The sequence below is a fragment of the Miniopterus natalensis genome, chromosome 2, assembly GCF_054644295.1.
Source record: "Miniopterus natalensis isolate mMinNat1 chromosome 2, mMinNat1.hap1, whole genome shotgun sequence".
NCBI lineage: Eukaryota > Metazoa > Chordata > Mammalia > Chiroptera > Miniopteridae > Miniopterus > Miniopterus natalensis.
Window position 1 is genome coordinate 168,160,937 of NC_142082.1, and position 18,915 is coordinate 168,179,851.

General features: G+C 50.9%; 1 protein-coding gene across 1 annotated transcript in view; it reads left to right on the top strand.

The window, feature by feature from the left end:
- VWF (von Willebrand factor) overlaps positions 1-18,915 on the top strand; it is a 120,554-nt gene that overhangs the window by 57,392 nt on the left and 44,247 nt on the right. The window contains exons 19-28 of the mRNA XM_087814830.1: positions 5,269-5,372; positions 6,601-6,739; positions 8,145-8,279; positions 9,912-10,058; positions 11,232-11,372; positions 11,519-11,632; positions 13,013-13,169; positions 13,649-13,807; positions 14,462-14,597; positions 17,184-18,562. Of these exons, the coding sequence (XP_087670956.1) occupies positions 5,269-5,372; positions 6,601-6,739; positions 8,145-8,279; positions 9,912-10,058; positions 11,232-11,372; positions 11,519-11,632; positions 13,013-13,169; positions 13,649-13,807; positions 14,462-14,597; positions 17,184-18,562 (2,611 nt within the window). The remainder of the gene's footprint in view (positions 1-5,268; positions 5,373-6,600; positions 6,740-8,144; positions 8,280-9,911; positions 10,059-11,231; positions 11,373-11,518; positions 11,633-13,012; positions 13,170-13,648; positions 13,808-14,461; positions 14,598-17,183; positions 18,563-18,915) is intronic.

The window sequence follows — 18,915 nt, forward strand, 5'->3', positions numbered from 1 at the left end:
CTGGGGGGCAGATCTACTGAGAACAGAAAGAGCCCCTGAGTATGAACAGGGGCCAGGGAGCCATGCTCTCAGTCCAGGCTTGATGACTTTCTGGCTCCTTGCTCTTGCACAATCATTCACTCTTTCTCTGAGCCTCAGTTGCCTGGTCTGTAACATGGACACCTACTTCCTATTCTGCCTTCATTACATTCGCTGTGGGCTGAAGGAGTTTTATTTGAAAGCACTTTAAATCCAGAAAGTGCAGTAGAATTGTAGGAGCAGCTTTATTGTTGTTTTCATAAGTAGCCAAGGGTCAGTCTCAGAGGGTGCACCCACCTGATCCTCTAGTCCATGGGAGAAACTCATGAAGGGCCTGTTTTCTTAAATTTCCAATCTGTTGTGGAACAAAGCTTTTATAAGTACAATAGAATGATCAGAAAAATGAAACAAAAAAACAATTACATAAAGAATATGATCCCCATAATTTTTATTAGCTACAACAGACATGATATATTTATTACTTAATCAAATTGGTGTATGATTTTCTAAACACCTTCTCCCATGTCTGTGCACTGGCCTGTGGGCCATACTTGGAGCAGCACTGCTGTTGGTTGAACACTGCCTTTCAAAGCATCTCTCAGTGCTCATTGTAAGGCCTGCAGCACCTGCTGGAAAATGCTGGGGGCAATTTGTTTCAGGCCTGGCACCTGTTTAGAGGTTTTCTGGTCCACGCCACAAGTTCCAGACTCCATCTGCTCCTGCCACTGGTGCAAAGGGCTCCTTGCATGAAACAAGAGGGTGGGCATGCTTTTGACAAGTGGTTAACACCCTGATAAATGGTTGGTGGAGAAGCAGCATAAGAAAGGCATTTAATTGGATTCTAGGTTTGAGTCCTGGCTCCTGACATTTAGTTAATTAATTGAGTGGCAAGTCACTTAAAATCTTTGTGTCTGATTTTTATCATCTATAAAATTGGGTTAGAAGGGTTGTTTGGGAGGACTGGATATGACAGTGGCAAATAAGTTCATGGAGGAAAACCAGAAATCATTATTATGAATAGAGATACCCTAGGAAATTAGCAGACACTGGGAGCAATATTTTGAGACCTCGGTGTCCACATTCTGAGGCCCGCTGGTTTAATAAAATGAGGAGGTTGCAGTAGAAAATTTCCTGTCTTTTTCTTTAGTTCAGGGATACTTGAGTGAACTATTTGCCTTTAAGTTAGAATATTACCTGATTCTACCACGAGGTGACAGCAAAGCACAACCTACTGCTCAGTCCCCATTCCAGCCACAGCTGGAATCCTGTCTAGGCGCAACATCAAGGGACAGAGCGAGAAGGATCCCCCAAAACCCAGGATTTCAGCCCCTTCTATCACACAAAAGGAGACGGAAGAAAGAGAGAGAACAGAACTATTCAAGGAAAAATAGTTATATGGTGGAAATCCTAGTCCCCTGATTCCCAGACCGGATCCTTTAGAGGCTGGGCCATGAGGTGCTCTGGAGAAAATGTAGTGCCACTGGGAGGTTCTCACCTTTTGAAATCTAGTGGTTACATCTGCAAACTGGTACCCAGTTCTGCTGGTACGAGGAAACCTGTTGGCAACTTGGAAGTGTGTTTATTTCCCTGGTTCTTTGATGTCCAGTTTTCTCACTGGCCCAATATGAAGTCTGGAAAGACTTTGGCAGTGCTTTTTGAAATATAGAGCTTGGGCTCAGAGGCCCATCCAGATCAGGCCTTACATGTGGCATCGTAAATCCTATGAGGTATCATTTTAAAAGGTCCAAGAAAGCCCTCCGATCTTAAAAATATCTCCTACGCTTGCTACAATTTGTCAGTTAATCAGGCTGACTGAAATATAATAAGCATACATTTATTTTGGTTAACAAGCAAGAGCTTTAAAGAAGCTTTCAACCTTATAAATCCTCAAGGGAAGTCATTCACACCTTAGTGTGAATTATTTCATACAATTTTTTCTTTCTTTCTTCCTAGCAAATGTATAGTTGAAATCAGCTGCATCGAGCTGGAAGTATTGATGGGGTGGTAGAATGAATAAAGGACAGTTGGAAGGCAAAAAAGATTTTAGAGAATGGGTCAGCGTGGTGTTCATGTATGGAGGTTGGGGGGGAAGATGGGACCTTTTCAGAGAAGAGCAACAAAACTAATTTTTATCTCCTTCATAGTTTTTGGAGGGCTGATCAAGACCTGATACCATGCTCTCAGTGTGAGCCATTCTTGCTGAAGATACCATGAGTTGATGAACAATAGTGACAACTATTTCTGCCTGTTTTTTTCTGAACTCTTTTGAAGGACATTTGTCGACTTTATTCTATCATCATTTTGGTGACCCAAAGGGATAAACACTAGGCAGAGATGGTTCTCTTCATTTTAAACATGACGTTTAAGGGACTTGCCACAAAATCCTCTTAGGGCTGCTATACTCCCCCCCCCCCCCCCCCCCAGTTTCTGGTGTTCATTCCCTGCACTGTGCCTTCTTTATCTTTCTATCTCTATGAATTTCTTTAATGCTTCAGGACTCTCTGGATGTTTTTGGCTGGGCTGGTGTTATCTGATCTCTTCCAAGTGGGGAGCTTCCTGCTGAGGTGTGGCCGGGACACCTCTCCTTTCCCTTTAAGGTTATGTTTTGTCTCCCCTCCAGCTCTGATTCAGGGATCTATTCCCATGCCTCTATTGTCTTTCTATAGCCCTCATTCAAAAGGTATTTTCTTTTATTAAAATATAGTTGACATACAATATCATATTAATTACAGGTGTACAACCTAGTTATTCAACTTTTATACACTTAAGGAAGTGATCACTATGATAAGTCTAAGTAATCATCTGACACTGTGCAAGGTATTTCGATATTACTAACTATATTCCCTGTGCTGTACATTACAACCCCAATGACTTATTTATTTTATAACTGGAAATTTTTACCTCTTATTTCCCTTTCTCCATCCCTTCCCCTCCAGCAACAATTAGTGTGTTCTCTGGATCTATGAGTCTGTCTCTGTTTTATTTATTTGTTTTGTGTTTCAGACCCCACATATAAGTGAGATCACACAGTCTTATTTTAATATTATAATCAGGTAATTAGTAATCTTCTTTTGCTAAAATAAGCCAGGGCCGAGAGGAGCACAGGAGTTGGCCAAGCTGGGATTTGCATTTTATGTCTACTGGAGCAGGGCTGGGCTGCCTGGGACTCAGCCCTGGGCCAGGGGAGGGGCCACTTGGGCCGTGGTGAGCTGGACTTCTTGTCAATGGGTTAACTGTCTTGAAGAGAGGTAAAAACATCCAGTATGCAGACCAAGAGGCCTGGGAGCCCTCAGCCCAGCCTGCTTGCTGTAGGTGATGGGACAGCACGTGTTCTGCTGAGTTGAGATGAGGGCTCTGTTTCCTGGAATCCACCCCCATGTATCCTGAATCACTTTTGTCTCACATAATGTTTCTGATATGAGGCTTGTTTTCTGGTCTCTGTTAACTGTAGGAGCGAGCAAATTTCCCAGGAGATGCATTATTTATGTTATTCTTAGAGTAGCCACTAGGTGGCAGGCCTCAGCCTTAAGTCAGAGCTGACAAAGCTTGGGGTGGGGGGTGGTGATGTGGGAATGAACCCTAACTGTGACAGCCTCTGAAGACTGGTAGACACATTTTTCATCCCCTCCCTGATCCTACCAAGCTGTCATCTTCCCTTCTACGTGCCTAAGCTCATTGTCTTCCAATGAATGGTCCTAGGAGGTAAGATCTACCAAGGACGTGGTTGACCTACTCCTTCCTTACTCTCTGCGCCCCCATCCTGCCCCTCCACTTAGGCTCTAAGGCCTCAGGAAAACAACTGAGACTGGGTGAAGGTGATGGTGAGGTAGTGGAGGGTATTCTGCCCATCCCCTTCCAACTCTCTCACATACACACACACACACACACACACACACACACACACACACGATTTTAGCCTCTCTGGTCCTTGACATGAAAGCCCTTTGATCAGCCTAAGAACACCTGTTCCCAGGGCTTTGTCTAGTTTCAAGCCCTGGAAACCAAGGTTTGTCTGGGGAGTGACTGGATCACTCGAATCCTGAGCCATTTAGACTAGGAGCTTCTTATCCCTTGGATAGCTCTAGAACCACCCATGGTCCCTTCACCTGAGGGTGACCCAGGGCTCTTTCAGATCACCTGGGGCAAGCCATGCCAGAGCAGACATCCAGGGCTGCCTCCTGCAGTTGGGACAAAAGCAGATCTATATATTGGGGGCCAAAGTGGGTTTGACCAGCTCTTCCTGGACCCACTGGGGCCAGTAGGTCTTAGTTCTTTCTTCCCCGACCCCAACAGACATGAGGAGTATAACATGCTCATGTAGTAACTTCTGTGTGGGGGAGAGCAGGGAAACAGAGCATCCCTCCCTGTAAGGGCGTCAGAATCTCAGGGACTGGGTGAGGTGGCCTCATGTGCAGCTTGAACAAGTCCCAGATTCTGGTTTTGGCCCATCTTTGCCTATGGCCAGCATTCAACTTTCACCTCTAGGGTATTAAGTGCATTAATAACTAATTTATTCATTTTATTAAATATATTGTTCATTTTTTTCAATTGTAAATATAGTAGATGCTCATTAAAGAACATTTGGAAAAAAAATTTAAAACCAAAAAGGAAAATAAAATTCCCCTGTCCTAGCCCACCATCTGGAGGCAACTTCTCTAGTTCCTTTAAGTCTTTTTTTGAAATATATATATATTTTCATAATTGGGACCATATGTATATACAGGTTTTCTTCTTCCCTGTTTTAAAAATTAACTGCATAAGTATTTCTCACATCTTTTAAGATTCTCCCAAAGGGCTATTCTAATAGCTCCATGGACACCATCACCTGGCGAGTGTTTAATGGATTTAATCACTTTTCTATTGTTGAACACTTGGTTGCTCCCATTTTTTTTTGCAACAATAAGTAATTCTATATTAACCTTTGTCCATAACGTTTTCATTCAGAGAAATCATCTGCATGGAATTACTGGGGCCAAGGATTGTGCATCTCAAGGTTTTCTGACACATGTTACCTAAGAGTCTTCATTCAGGTTCCAGGTCACTGTACCCCCAGCCGGGTATGAGGCAGAGGGTGGAGGTCAGAGTGTCTTCAGCTGAGCTAGGGAGCATCCCTGTAGATGGGTGCCTATGTCCACCAAGCCCCAACCTGGGCATGGGTGCCCTGGCCCGACCTCGGGCTGAGGCTGTCTTCCCAGCGGGCTCTGAATCACTCACTGTGGCCCTCCCAACTTCTGGATTGCTTTCCCTTAGGTCCGGCATGAAAACAGATGCGTGGCCCTGGAAAGGTGTCCCTGCTTCCACCAGGGCAAAGATTATGCCCCAGGAGAGATGGTGAAGATTGGCTGTAACACATGGTGAGGCCCTGGGAGAGGTTTTGCAGGGACTGAGCCATTGTGGGTGGAGCTGGCAGAGGTGGGGATGAAGGTGAAGATGCTGTGGGGGCAGACAAAGCCAAGGACCCCTGGCACTTGCCTCCAGCACTCTGAAGGAATGTGGTTACTCTTTTTTGCTTTTGGAGCCTCTGTGTCTCTACCTGTAAAATGGGGAGACTCTTTATCATCACCTGTGCTCACCTGCAAAGAAACTCTCCTAGAAATTAGTGTTTCCGTTCAGGGAGATGGGGCCTGGAAGAGATAAGGACCTTGCCCCATATCAGTCATTGCACATATGACCAAGCCACCAAAGGGCATGGGGCTTGGAGAGCCCTTCTCTGGCCTTATATTGCCCCATAAGCATACTGCCAGTGTGCTTGGAATGGCACAGTTTGAAAAGGGACCTTGTAAGGATGGCTGGCTTTTCAGCTCCCTTCTCCTTGGCCATGCTTCACGTGTCCCTCTGCTCTGTTCATTTACCACTCCTCCGACGTTGGGGCTGTGCACAGCTTTATGGAAAGGTCCCCGTGGACGAAGCAGGAAGGCGCTTAGTGGTCTCAGGCCTGAGGCCTGAGCTCACTGCCTCTGACTCACAGGGGGCTTCCTCACCTTAGCTCCAGTTAGCAGGTGGTGGGATGGGGCGAGTGGCAGTCGGCATGTTGCTGTAGACTTAACCATATAAGTGTGTGCACACAGAGCCTCTCCTGGCAGAAGTTCCCGGCTGATCACTCTTTTCCTGACTCAGAACTTTCCTGCTGCTCTGTCTTGTTTTCCCATTAGCATCAGATGGCAGGCAGCCTTGGTGTCTGTTCTGTAGAGACCCTGTGGCCACTCTCAGGCCACTTCCAGAGAGGCTGAACTTTAGCGAACCCATAGCAGGTGGTCTACAGAGGATCTGGGTCTCCTCCCTTGGCTGCCTGGATCACTCATTTCTTTCTTTGCCTCAGTTTCCCTCTTGCGATGGAGCGCAGCATGACTTCCCTCTCTCCTCCTGGGCCCTGTGCTTTAAAAATGTGTCAGTTCAGGACTGCACAGCACCCCCCCCCCCCGTCCCCCATGATGTTGCAGATCTTCCGCTTTTCAAGGCTTCCTGGAAGGTTGGGTGGCACCTGGAACATTCTATGCTCCTTCATTGCCTCCTCATTTCCCTGTACCCAGATGAGCCCGCCACACCCCTCACATGCCCCATCCTTGCCATTACCATTCCTAGTGTCTGTCGGGACCGCAAGTGGAACTGCACGGACCATGTGTGTGACGCCACGTGCTCCACGATCGGCGTGGCCCACTATCTCACCTTCGACGGGCTCAAATACATGTTCCCGGGGGAGTGCCAGTACGTTCTGGCGCAGGTGAGTGGGGGACAGAAGGGAGGGTGCTGTCTGTTCTTAGGCGGGGGTGGGAGGTGCTGACTGCAGTCTGGGGGTTTCTAGGTCGGAGTCTGGCCACAGAAACGAGTCTGGGCTGGTTTCTCCTGGAGCGTCCAGCCCCTGGAAGAAGCACCTGCAGAGGCCAGGGACTGAGCCTCACAGTGATTGTCCATCTTCCTTTAGTTTACCTGGATGGAGACATCAAAATAGGACAGAAGCTCATTTGTTGATCAGGATTGTTGTGGGGCAAGGCTGCTATCAGCCCAAATCAGCACCAAAGCAGAATATTAGAAAAAGGCATCCGCTCCTTTTGGCCGGCACCCTCAGTCAGGGTGCACAGTGGGGAGGGCAGCGAGGCTGGGTTTCAGGCCTCGTTCCCTCCTGCCGGTGCCCTTGTGCAGGGAATAACCCTCACGGCCTAGTGCATGGGCCCGGGATGGGGGGATGGTTGAAACATCCCCTGGAGTTTGCTTCCTGCCCTGGGATTCTATTGCATTCTCCACATTTTCTTCTCTAACCTGGCGCAATTCAGAATGGGCAGGAAGGGGTGGGGGCACAGGTGAGGCACACTGCCCAGGGGATGAGAAAGAGCCCAGGAAGCCCTCGCTGGTGGTGAGGGCTTGGGCCCCTCTGCCTTCCTCTCCCCACCGTGTGGATTCCTGTACCTTTCTCCTGCTGGATGATAGCAAAGTGGGTAAGCAGGAGGCATGCGGGCCTTTCTCATGAGGGACGAGGCGAGAAGGCTCAACCCTGTGGAGCTTTAAACACATGTGGTCTTTCTGTCTCCATTCTTGGGAGGAGGAGGGGTGGGGCTTGGTATGGTCTGAAGGGAGGGCCACAAACCCATGGGAGCCTCGGCCTCAGAGACTGAGCTGCAGGGCCCTGTGAATCAGGCAGCGAGGGTGACTGAGCATGCACGCCTGCCCCGCACGCTGGGAGTGGGGCAGAACCAGCGCCCTGACGGGCTGTGTGCAGAGCGTGCACTGGGACTGAGAAGGCCCCCCAGGCAGCCAGGTGCAGAACATGCTGGGAGTGAGCAGGGGCACTGACCAGCATGTGCAGAGCATGCTGGGAGTGAGCAGGGGCACTGACCAGCATGTGCAGAGCATGCTGGGAGTGAGCAGGGGCACTGACCAGCATGTGCAGAGCACGCTGGGAGTGAGCAGGGGCACTGACCAGCATGTGCAGAGCACGCTGAGAGTGAGCAGGGGCACTGACCAGCATGTGCAGAGCATGCTGGGAGTGAGCAGGGACACTGACCAGCATGTGCAGAGCATGCTGGGAGTGAGCAGCGGCACCAACCAGCCGACCCATGCCAGAGGTGACGAGATCTTCTGGTTTGAGGTGGCAGGAAAAATATTTCTCTCCCGGCACCTCTTTTTCCCAGGATTACTGTGGCAGTAACCCTGGCACCTTCCGGATCCTGGTGGGGAACGAGGGGTGCGGCTCCCCCTCAGTGAAATGCAAGAAGCGAGTCACCATCCTGGTGGATGAAGGAGAGATTGAACTGTTTGATGGGGAGGTGAGTGCCAGCCCACCCCTTCCCTCTCAGGCCCTGTCTGTGCTGTGGGCTTGTGAAGAGCATGTGTCGAGCATTGTTTAGAACTTGCGTGAATGGAGTACTGTGCAGCGATGTAAGAGCGTGAGGTGGAGCTGTGTCATCTGACTGTGACAGGTTCTGTAAGAACACGTTACAGATGCATATGCATAACATGAGCCCGTTTTAGTGAAGTAAGGTGCAGAGGTAAGTGTGGAGAAGGGGGTGCAACTCTCCGCATAAGCATAGGAAGAGTCAATGCTTACCTCTGGAGGATGGAGTAGAGACTCAAGGGCAGGAGGACTTTCCCTTTTACATATATGTATATCTAATATATGTAAAAGACAGTTATATATACATATATTACATACAAGCATATATATTTTGCAAAGCGATGGTGTTTTGGGGATTTTTACTTTCTTTCATGTTTTTGGTTCTTTTCGGATAAATCTTTTTGAAAAGAGCAGTGACCAGATCCAGGCCCTGTGTAGTAAGAACTTTGACACGGTCCTCAGAAAGTACATGAGAACCACTGAGGAGATCTTGTTTAAGATGCTGACTCTGGAGCTCACCCTGAGATTCTGATTTGTAGATCTGGGTGGGGCTCAGAAATCTGCATCTGAGGTGGCGGGCAGTCCCTAGGCCACAGTTTCAGCTTTGCTGGTCTGACCATAACTAGTACTAAGGAGACCCAGGGCCTGGGCTCACACCTGTCCTGGTGTCATAATTTTGTTCCATGGCCTCAGCCCACATCCCTGCCTTATGCAAACACCCGTCGCTGACTTCAGGGGATGGGAGGTGAACTGTCCTCCCTATGGAAGAAAACTGCTCAGCAAATATGACCTGCGGACTGTGAGTCAGCAGCATCAGCTCCGTGTCAAAGGACAGCTCTACTTAGGACAGAGGACAGTGGTGATGCTGACTAGGAGGTGTGCACTGATGATTAGCTCTGCATGTTGTGTGTTGCTGAGGAGGGTCCTTCACAACGGGGCGACAGCACCTGCCTCAGTTTTATGAATTAGATAGCCACGCTGCTGAAATGGGCTCGGAGGCTTCAGCACTGGCAATGATTGAGCCAGTCGAGGACTCAGGTCAGAGTCCTACAAACTGAAATCTGTGACTCCCATCGCCAGCGCCGAGCTCCTCAGCCTCTCTGTTCTCTGTCAGCTCTGACTCCTGGTGACAAGGCCTCTGGGGAGTGGGAGGTGGGGGAAGGAAAGGAGAGAGCCCAGTACTCATTTTTGCAAAGGGATACATTTTAAAATCAATTGCCTAGAGGTGTTTAAAATTATTGCCACATTAAAAACCTACTTAGGGAGCCACATGTATTTAATGATCAACTGTCAGAAATTCTTTTTGTGAAGTGATGGATGATCTGCTAGTTGGTTTTGTTGTGTTTTTAATCTCATAATTACGATTTTGCTGCCTCCTCTATTGCCCCTTTGTCAGAGGATTCTTGGAGAGCGGTAGGTGAGACAGACACAGAAATGTCCAGGCAGGTGCGGGCCCCGAAGGGACAAGCTCTCACTGAATGGGGCAAATGGCTCTGATTCTGGAGAGCCATGGAGATGATGACGGGTGCTCCCTTTCCCTGTCTCATGCTTTGTGCTTGTTCAGGTGAATGTGAAGAGGCCCATGAAGGACGAAACTCACTTTGAGGTGGTGGAGTCTGGCCGGTACATCATTCTGCTGCTGGGCAAGGCACTGTCTGTGGTCTGGGACCACCACCTGGGCATCTCCGTGGTGCTGAAGCAGACATTCCAGGTCAGTGGCCTTCCTCCGCTTCTTTCTTGTCTTGCCTGTGACTTGTCATTGGGGCCTTCTTCAGCTTCCTGAATAGTAAGAAGTAGACACTGCACCTCCTGACATCTCGGGAAGGTGGGTGGTCTGAAAGGGGGGATGTATGAGCAGAATCTTCAGAGAAGGGAGGGAGTGAGCCATGCAGATATCTGGATGAGAGAATTTAAGCCCTTGCAAAGGCTGCAGGGGGACGATATTTGGGGTAGTGGAGCAATTCTGTGGCTAGAATGGAAGGAGTTGAGGAGAATGGTCATTAACAAGGGTAGGTGGAGGCAGGGACCATACTGTGGGGGCTGTAAGGTCATGTAAAGACCTTGGGCATTTTGTCCAACTGTGGGAACATTCTTACATGTTTCCCAGTAACTTATACCCATTGTACCAAACCAAATTCTCCATATTGAAGCAAAATAGGGTAAGTCACATGTTTTTGTCCCAAGACAGGGCTCCAGCTATGTTGTAAGAGCATAGCACCTTTTCCTTTCCAGGCCAAATAGTTCCACTCCTTCCTGTATTTCTTATGCAATGGTTTCCATTCACTCAGTGATTACTTGTTTAGGACTTGTAAACCAACACTGTGATAGGTGAACACGAAGATGAGTGACATACTGTGTTAGCCCTGGTGGCACTTGGTACACATCAGAATCCTGGCCGCCTGCTCCCAACAGGCGGCAGGTCTCCTGGTGAGGGACTCCCGTGCCCATAGTATAAAGTACAACTAGAGTGTTCTCTCCTGAGACCTCTCCACTCTCACTGATGTAACAACGAACCAGCTCCTCTTTATGCTCAGGTCCTTATCAGGGAGCGCGATGGCTTATACTGGAGATACCAAGGCCAAGGCTGCTTAATTCCCACTCTGCCCTTGGCCAGCTACGGGACATGAGCAGGTTGCCTCTCTTTGTGAATGATCTTTTTTTTCTTTAACTTTAAAATGAGGTCAGTGAGGAACGCCAGGAAAAGGCCTTGGGAAGGTAAAGGCTCTGCCAGTCACCCTGTTCTCTCCTGGGCCTCCATCCCTGCCCACTTCCATCCTCTCTTCCTCAGACGAGCCCGCCTCCTTTGCTGTCTAGAGGCCTCCTTGCCCTGAATCAGAATTGGCCCTGAGGTTTGCAGTGCTCATACTCTCGACTTGTCCACTAGGAGCGGGTGTGTGGCCTCTGTGGGAATTTCGATGGCATCCAGAACAACGACTTTACCGGCAGCAATCTCCAGGTGGAGGACGACCCTGTGGACTTCGGGAATTCCTGGAAAGTGAGCCCGCAGTGCGCCGACACCAGGAAAGTACGTCTGGGGTCTTCATGTGGGCCTCGGGTGGCGGGTGGGGGGTGATACGCCTTGCTGTGGTTGCAAGGCTCAGAAGAGGGCCTCTTGGATCCTTCTGGGCTGATTATTTTGGTCTATTTGTGTCCTCTGGTCCTGTTCCCCAGGTGCCGCTGAACTCGTTCCCTGCCACCTGCCATAACAACATCATGAAGCAGAGCATGGTGGATTCCTCCTGCAGGATCCTCACCAGTGACGTTTTCCAGGGCTGCAACAAGCTGGTGAGGGTGCGGGGGTAGGCCAGAGGCAGAGGAGCGCTGAGGGCACGCAGAGCGCGAACGCCTGATTGTGGCCACTGCCTGGGCGCCTTTAAAATGGTCTGCATGGGGTCACCACTTCACTCCCTTTCTTGGCTTCAGGCTGGAAAACAGAAAGGAAAATAGACAGTTTATGAGGAAAGTCATTTTTCTTCTATGCCAGGCATAACTCTCCTGGACATCTGCTTCTCTTCTGGCCTCGGCCTTCGGGTTGGTGCCCCTTGAATTATCTTGTCTCCAACACTAGGGCCAGGAATTTCATTTTCCTCTTACCTCACTGTATCTTCAAACCTGAGTACCCTATCCTCTGCCCTCACAAAACCCTGCAGCTCCTAGGTCTTGTCTCAAAACCCCTTTTCTGGTCTTAGCTCCAGGGATGTTGAGGCCTCATTATGTGGCCTGTTTTGGGTCTTCCTCTCCAGTGGGGGTGAGGAAAGCGCCAAACACGTGCCCACTGCCGTGTAGCACCACCACCGTGGGTGCGACTGGATGGATACCTGTGTCTCAGTTCTCTTTCTATCCACCCAGTGATTTTTAGTTCCTGAGGACTCCAAAGGACACTTGGGATCCCCTAGTTTGGTGGGAATCCTGGGCATCTGAACGGGAAGAGTGAAGACAGTGAGGGGAGTCAGGGGAACCTGGGTTGTTGGAAGGTCTTGGAAGTAGCGACCCACTCGATGTCTGCATTCATTACCCTCACAGTGACCCTGACAGAGGCCAGTGTGTGTGGTGGCATGTTTGGGCGAAGGGGTGGTGCGCCTGGTTCCTGTGATTGAACATGGATGATGGGTAGGCTCCCTCTTCTTGCAGGCTTGGGGTTGGAGTCCAGGAATGCACAGGCTGGTGCTAATTGTCCAGCATAATAGTCCCAAAGCACTTCATGGGGCGACCTGAGTGGGTCCTGGTGTATTTCCTCTCTCTCTCCTTAATGGAGGGAGGCAAGGAAAGAGAGTGATCAGCGTGTTTGTGTGTGCATGTTTGTGTTTGTGTAAAAAACACCCAAACACCTATGAGGTTAGGAGTGGGTTATGGGGATGGATGGATGACTGAGCAGGCGAGTGGACAGATAGATAGAAGTGCTCTTTTGAAAAATTCTTAGACACATCTATTCTATGAAAGACTGGACACAGTGCTTTACTCAGTGCGTCTTGCTGGAATACAGATTAGAAGCTGGGAATTCTGCCTTCTTACCCATCCCCTCTTTCAAAGCCTTGACCCAATTTCTCCTCCTACCCTGGAGCCCCCCTTCCCCTGCTCTGACCACCAGCACGTCCCCACCCAGACCAAGAGCCAGAGTGCCCAGGTCTGGTCGCAGGCCTAGGCCACCCTGAAGCTCCCTTGCAGGTGGACCCCGAGCCCTTCCTGGATGTTTGCGTCTATGAAACCTGCTCCTGTGAGTCCATCGGGGACTGTGCTTGCTTCTGCGACACCATTGCTGCCTACGCGCATGTGTGTGCCCAGCACGGCCAGGTGGTGACCTGGAGGACAGCCACGTTGTGTCGTGAGTCCTGGTGTCCCTCAGGGTCTCAGTCACCCTCCCCTCAACCCCCATGAGCCTAGACTTTAAGACCTTAAAGTGGGTACAGATGACACCTTCGTGGGGGAGAAGGCAGAGCTCTAGTGTGGAGATGGATGGCAGAGGGCGGAGGGAGTCAACACGTGATGTGAGTAAGGAGGGACAGGGGACAGGGTTCAAAGACAGGAATATGTAGAGGCCTTACTCTGGAGAAATTCGGGAAGAGGGAGAAGAGGGAGCCGTGATGAAAAGAAGAGGGACGTGAATACACGTCTTTAATTAGACACCGTCATATTGCCCATACGCGTGATCAACTCGTACGGTTAGTGGGGTCTTCCTCCCTCGGGTGTACGCAGCTGATTGTTTTTCTGTGGAAAACTGATTCAGAACCGCTAGGCTCCTGGATTAGGTGGTTTAAAGGCCAGCGGCCTCTAACATTACGCCCATTTCTTCCACCCGCACAGCCCAGAGTTGCGAGGAGAGGAACCTCCGGGAGGACGGGTACGAGTGCGAGTGGCGCTATAACAGCTGTGCCCCTGCCTGTCCCACCACGTGCCAGCACCCGGAGCCCCTGGCCTGCCCCGTGCAGTGTGTGGAGGGCTGCCACGCACACTGCCCTCCAGGTCGGCCACCCGCCCGGGTGGGACGGGCTGGAGGGATGGATGGGTTGTCAGGCAAGAGGACTCCTTGTCCTGCATCGTCTCAGCCTCGCCCAGGGGCCCTGTCCCTAACCCTCTAACCCTGGGCTCTGTCTCCACGCGTCCTTCCGTCGGAGCCAGGCCGGCTGGGATCGTTGTCCAGCGCAGCGCCTCTGGGTGCTTGTTCACGGGTTTATCGCCGAGCGGCCCTTTCCGCCAGAACCTGCTGCAGTGGGGGGAGGTTCTACTGAAATGTGGCTCATGCGTCTGAGGCACTGAATTTTCAATTTCATTTAGTATTAATTTAAATTTAAATCTGGCCACATATGATTACTGGCTACTGTACTGGATAGAATTATGAAATACATTTTTTGGTGGAACAAAGAAGACCCTCAAAAAGAAATAAGATTTCACTTGTGCTGAGGCTTGGGGGCAGTGAGGTGGTGATAGACTCCCCCTCCCAGTTCTACTGAGGGAGAAATCAGTTCTTCCAGGGAAGGCAGGTGGCTCCCCAAGTGGTGAGGTGATTCCTGGGGAGCCAGGCAGCGCTGGCTTCCGGGACAAGTCCCTTTAGTTAAAGGTAGGTTTTCCTTGTGGAAAAGGTGAGTATTGGCTCCTGATGGGAAGTTTGTCCCTCAGGGAAAATCCTCGATGAGCTCTTGCAGACCTGTGTGGATGCTGAAGACTGCCCTGTGTGTGAGGTGTCTGGCCGGCGCTTGGCCTCTGGAAAGAAAATCACCTTGAACCCCAGTGACCCTGAGCACTGCCAGATTTGGTAAAACCTAGTTTTTTGAAGCATGAGTCTTACTGTCTTCTCTGGGGACCTGCTCAGAGGTGTAGGTTTGGGGAAAACGCCCTCATTATGCGAGTCAAGGGGTTGTTTTTGTTTAGTTTGTTTCTCTTTCTTTCTTTTTTTATATGTTTTTATTGATTTCCGAGAGAGGAAGGGAGAGGGAGAGAGCGATAGAAGGATCAGTGATGAGAGAGTCACTGATCGCTGCCTCCTGCCTGCCTCCCGCACGCCTCCCGCACGCCTCGCGCTGGGGATCAAGCCCGCAACCTGGGCATGTGACCTGACCAGGAATCAAACCGCCATCTCCTGGTTCATAGATCGATGCTCAACCACTGAGCCACGCTGGCCAGGCTAATTTGTTTCTCCTTTAAGGACAAACTAGATCGCTTCTCCAGAAAACATCCCTTAAGAGGATGGTTAGACTTGGCTTAGTTAATCTCTCCTCTCTGAAGGATGGGTGAGGTTTCTCATTGCTCCTGGAGGTCACATCTAGTCTGGGACAGGCATCTATGGGAGTCAGGTTTCTTTTTTACTGGAGGTGGGATGCAGGGGAGGAAAGTGAGGCAGAGTCCTGACCCCTCAGTGTAACACGGACACCTCTGGACCACAACCAAGGTCCCAGGACAGGGCTTTTGTAACTTGGAGAAAGATAGCCATCCGTACACCCTGGGCTCTCACCCGATTGCCTCTGGGAAAGGGGGAGTTTGGGGAGGTGAGAACGAGTCCCCAGGGTGAGCACTGAGCTCTCTGAAGCCCTGTTCCTAAGTAAGGAACATGTATCTGGATGTTGATATGTTCAATACCACTTCTTATGGGAACTTAAACTTGAGAACTGAAATTCACCGGGGAAGGGGCTGTGGCCACAGCTGCCAGAGTCAGATCCCGCCGCAGCCATCTGTGTAAACAAGAGTGAACACTGCCGGGGGTGAGTTTTCTAACAAACACAGGAAACTAGAAAGTATGTCGCTCATGCACTGTTAACAAAGATGGAAGCAATAAATCGTGTGGACCATGAGAAAGTGGGAATTAACTTCCTAGTAAGACCTGGCCTATCCACTCTCCCTATGCTGAAATGGAGACTGTAAGGAATAAAGAAAGGGCCCAGCGCTGGCTGGCATGGGGCTCTGAGCCACAGGACATGACAGTGCAGAGCTGTCTCCCCACCTCTCTCTGCTGGCACACGGGGAGGAGGAACTACCGGGGCACATATCTTAGAGGCAAACGGGTGTGGACAATAGTTCCAAAGCAGGCTGGAACATCGCCTGGGAAGCGAGCCACAGGGCACACTTCCCAGGGTTCTTGGCCTTACTGGGGGTGCTGAAGGCAAGTTGCCTCAAAGACCAAGAGTTCATAGAAGAGAAGGTCCTATCCTGGGTTTCACCTGGGGTCTGGCATAGCCTGCCACTTCCCAGGACACTGGTGGAAGGGAGGAGTGACCAGAAGGGGCTGGAAATTTGGACTGGTGGTGCATGAATTTGTGTCAGGGGCAACTGCTGTGCTTAAGACTTGTGGTATGTGCTTGGGGCTGGGTGCAGGGCCCAGTTGGTTCCTGGCATATGATAGGTGCTCCCATATGTCTGCTGGAAGAATGAATGAATGAGCCACTTACTTTACCCCGTCTACATCTTAGAGAGGCCCCCCCCCCCCCATGCTACTTTCAAGTGCTCTGTTCTGTTAGCTAAAGCTGGGATTTTGAATCTTTACCCATCTTTCCAAAAATATTTTTGGTCCAGTTTTTCCTCTTTTCCTGAAAGCCCAGCATATTAAACATGGTACAAAATTCATACAGCTTAAATCCTTTTATAAAAAATACCATAAAGCATTTATCTTCAGTAGAACATTTATAAGTCCTGGTCAGTGTCAACATTTTAGAGTAATATTTGTCTTTGGAGTTACTTGGCAGAAAGTTTGGACTGTAGTTAAATATTTATATTGCTAGAGATGTAGGTTGAAAAGAAAATCAATTTTCAATGGTTGAGTGGATGCCCTGGAAGTAAGAAAGATTCTTTTTCAGGTCCTAGTACAGGTTAACGCTTGGCTTGTAAAATCAATGGAAGCCTTTGCTCTGTGTGTGTGTGTGTGTGTGTGTGTGTGTGTAGCAATGCTATTTGGGGATATATGTTTAAAAAATGATATCTCACCCTGGCTGGTGTGGCTCAGCAGTTAGAGTGTTAGCCTTTGCACTGAAGGGTCACAGATTCGATTCCTGGTCAAAGGGTGTGGACCTGGTTTGCAGGCTCGATTCCAGGCCCCAGTCCGGGCATGTTTGGGAGGCAACCAGTCGATGTGTCTCTCTGACATCGATGTTTCTTTCTCTCTCTTTCCTCTGTCTATCTCTCTCCCTCCTTCCCTTCTTTCCACTCTCTCTGAAAAGCAAGGGAAAAAATATCCTCGGGTGAGCATTATTTACAACAACAAAAATGATGTTGGGTGGCGAGCAATCCGTGGGAGCTCAGTTCGGGTGGGCCAGGCAGGCAGGCGTATGGAAATATGTGCAGTGGTTCTGAGCAGGGCTGAGAAGCCCTCAGAGCACCTTCCCGAACCGTTTCTGTTTCTGTCCCTCCACAGTCACTGTGATGGTGTCAACCTTACCTGTGAAGCCTGTAGGGAAGCCAATGGCCTAGAGGTGCCCCCCACGGAAGGCCCAGTCAGCCCCACCACCCCGTTCGTGGAGGACACCCCCGAGCCGCCGTTGCACGACTACTACTGCAGCAAGCTGCTGGACCTGGTCTTCCTGCTGGACGGCTCCTCCAAGCTGTCCGAGGCCGAGTTCGAGGTGCTGAAGGTGTTCGTGGTGAGCATGATGGAGCGCCTGCACATCTCCCAGAAGTGGATCCGCGTGGCCCTGGTGGAGTACCACGAGGGCTCCCACGCCTACATCCAGCTCCGGGACCGGAAGCGGCCGTCGGAGCTGCGGCGCCTTGCCAGCCAGGTGAAGTACGCTGGCAGCGCGGTGGCCTCCACCAGCGAGGTCCTCAAGTACACGCTCTTCCAGATCTTCGGCAAGGTGGACCGCCCCGAGGCCTCCCGCATCGCCCTGCTGCTCACGGCCAGCCAGGAGCCCCAGAAGCTGGGCCGGAACTTGCTCCGCTACGTCCAGGGCCTGAAGATGAAGAAGGTGGTCGTGGTCCCCGTGGCCATCGGGCCCCACGCCAACCTCAAGCAGATCCGCCTCATCGAGAGGCAGGCCCCCGAGAACAAGGCCTTTGTGCTCAGCAGTGTGGACGAGCTGGAGCAGCGAAGGGACGAGATTGTCAGCTACCTCTGTGACCTGGCTCCCGAAGCGCCGGCCCCTACTCAGCCCCCTCCCATGGCAAAGGTCACTGTGGGTCCGGAGCACGTGGGGGTTTCCACGCAGGGACCCAAGAGGAACTCCGTGGCCCTGGATGTGGTGTTTGTTCTGGAAGGGTCGGACCAAATCGGCGAGGCCAACTTCAACAGGAGCAAGGAGTTCATGGAGGAGGTGATCCGGCGGATGGACGTGGGCCAGGACAGCATCCATGTCACTGTGCTGCAGTACTCGTACACAGTGACCGTGGAGTCCACCTTCCGCGAGACGCAGTCCAAGGGGGATGTCCTGCAGCGGGTGCGGGAGATCCGCTTCCAGGGCGGCAACAGCACCAACACGGGCCTGGCCCTGCAGTACGTGTCGGAGCACAGCTTCCTGGCCAGCCAGGGGGACCGGGAGCAGGCACCTAACCTGGTCTACATGGTCACAGGGAACCCCGCCTCTGACCAGATCAAGAGAATGCCCGGAGACATCCACGTGGTGCCCATTGGAGTGGGCCCTCATGCCAACTTGCAGGAGCTGGAGAGGATCGGCTGGCCCAACGCCCCCATCCTCATCAGGGACTTTGACACGCTCCCCCGAGAAGCTCCTGACCTGGTGCTGCAGAGGTGCTGCTCTGAGGAGGGGCTGCAGATTCCCACCCTCTCCCCTGCCCCAGGTATGTGGGCACCTGGCACAGGTGCCAGGCTGAGGCTGGCCTTGGCAGAGATGTGACTCCTGCGTTCTAAGCCTGGCTCCTCTGCTCTGTGCCTTCGGTCACATCCAGCCTCCAGAGTGCCTGTGTCCTCGCCTCCCAGGCAGGGAGATGCATCTGTGAGCCTTTATTCGGGGGGGGGGGATCTTTTCTTGTAAATTCAAAGGTGGTGCACATCTATTGTTCAAATGTAAATAAGATCAAGGATATGGAGTAAAAACTATGTGTTTCTCACACAGCCACCTCCCACTCCCTGCCTTGGAGGCAATCTGTGAAATTTGGTGACTATTAGCTTTTTGACCACACTGGATGGGCAC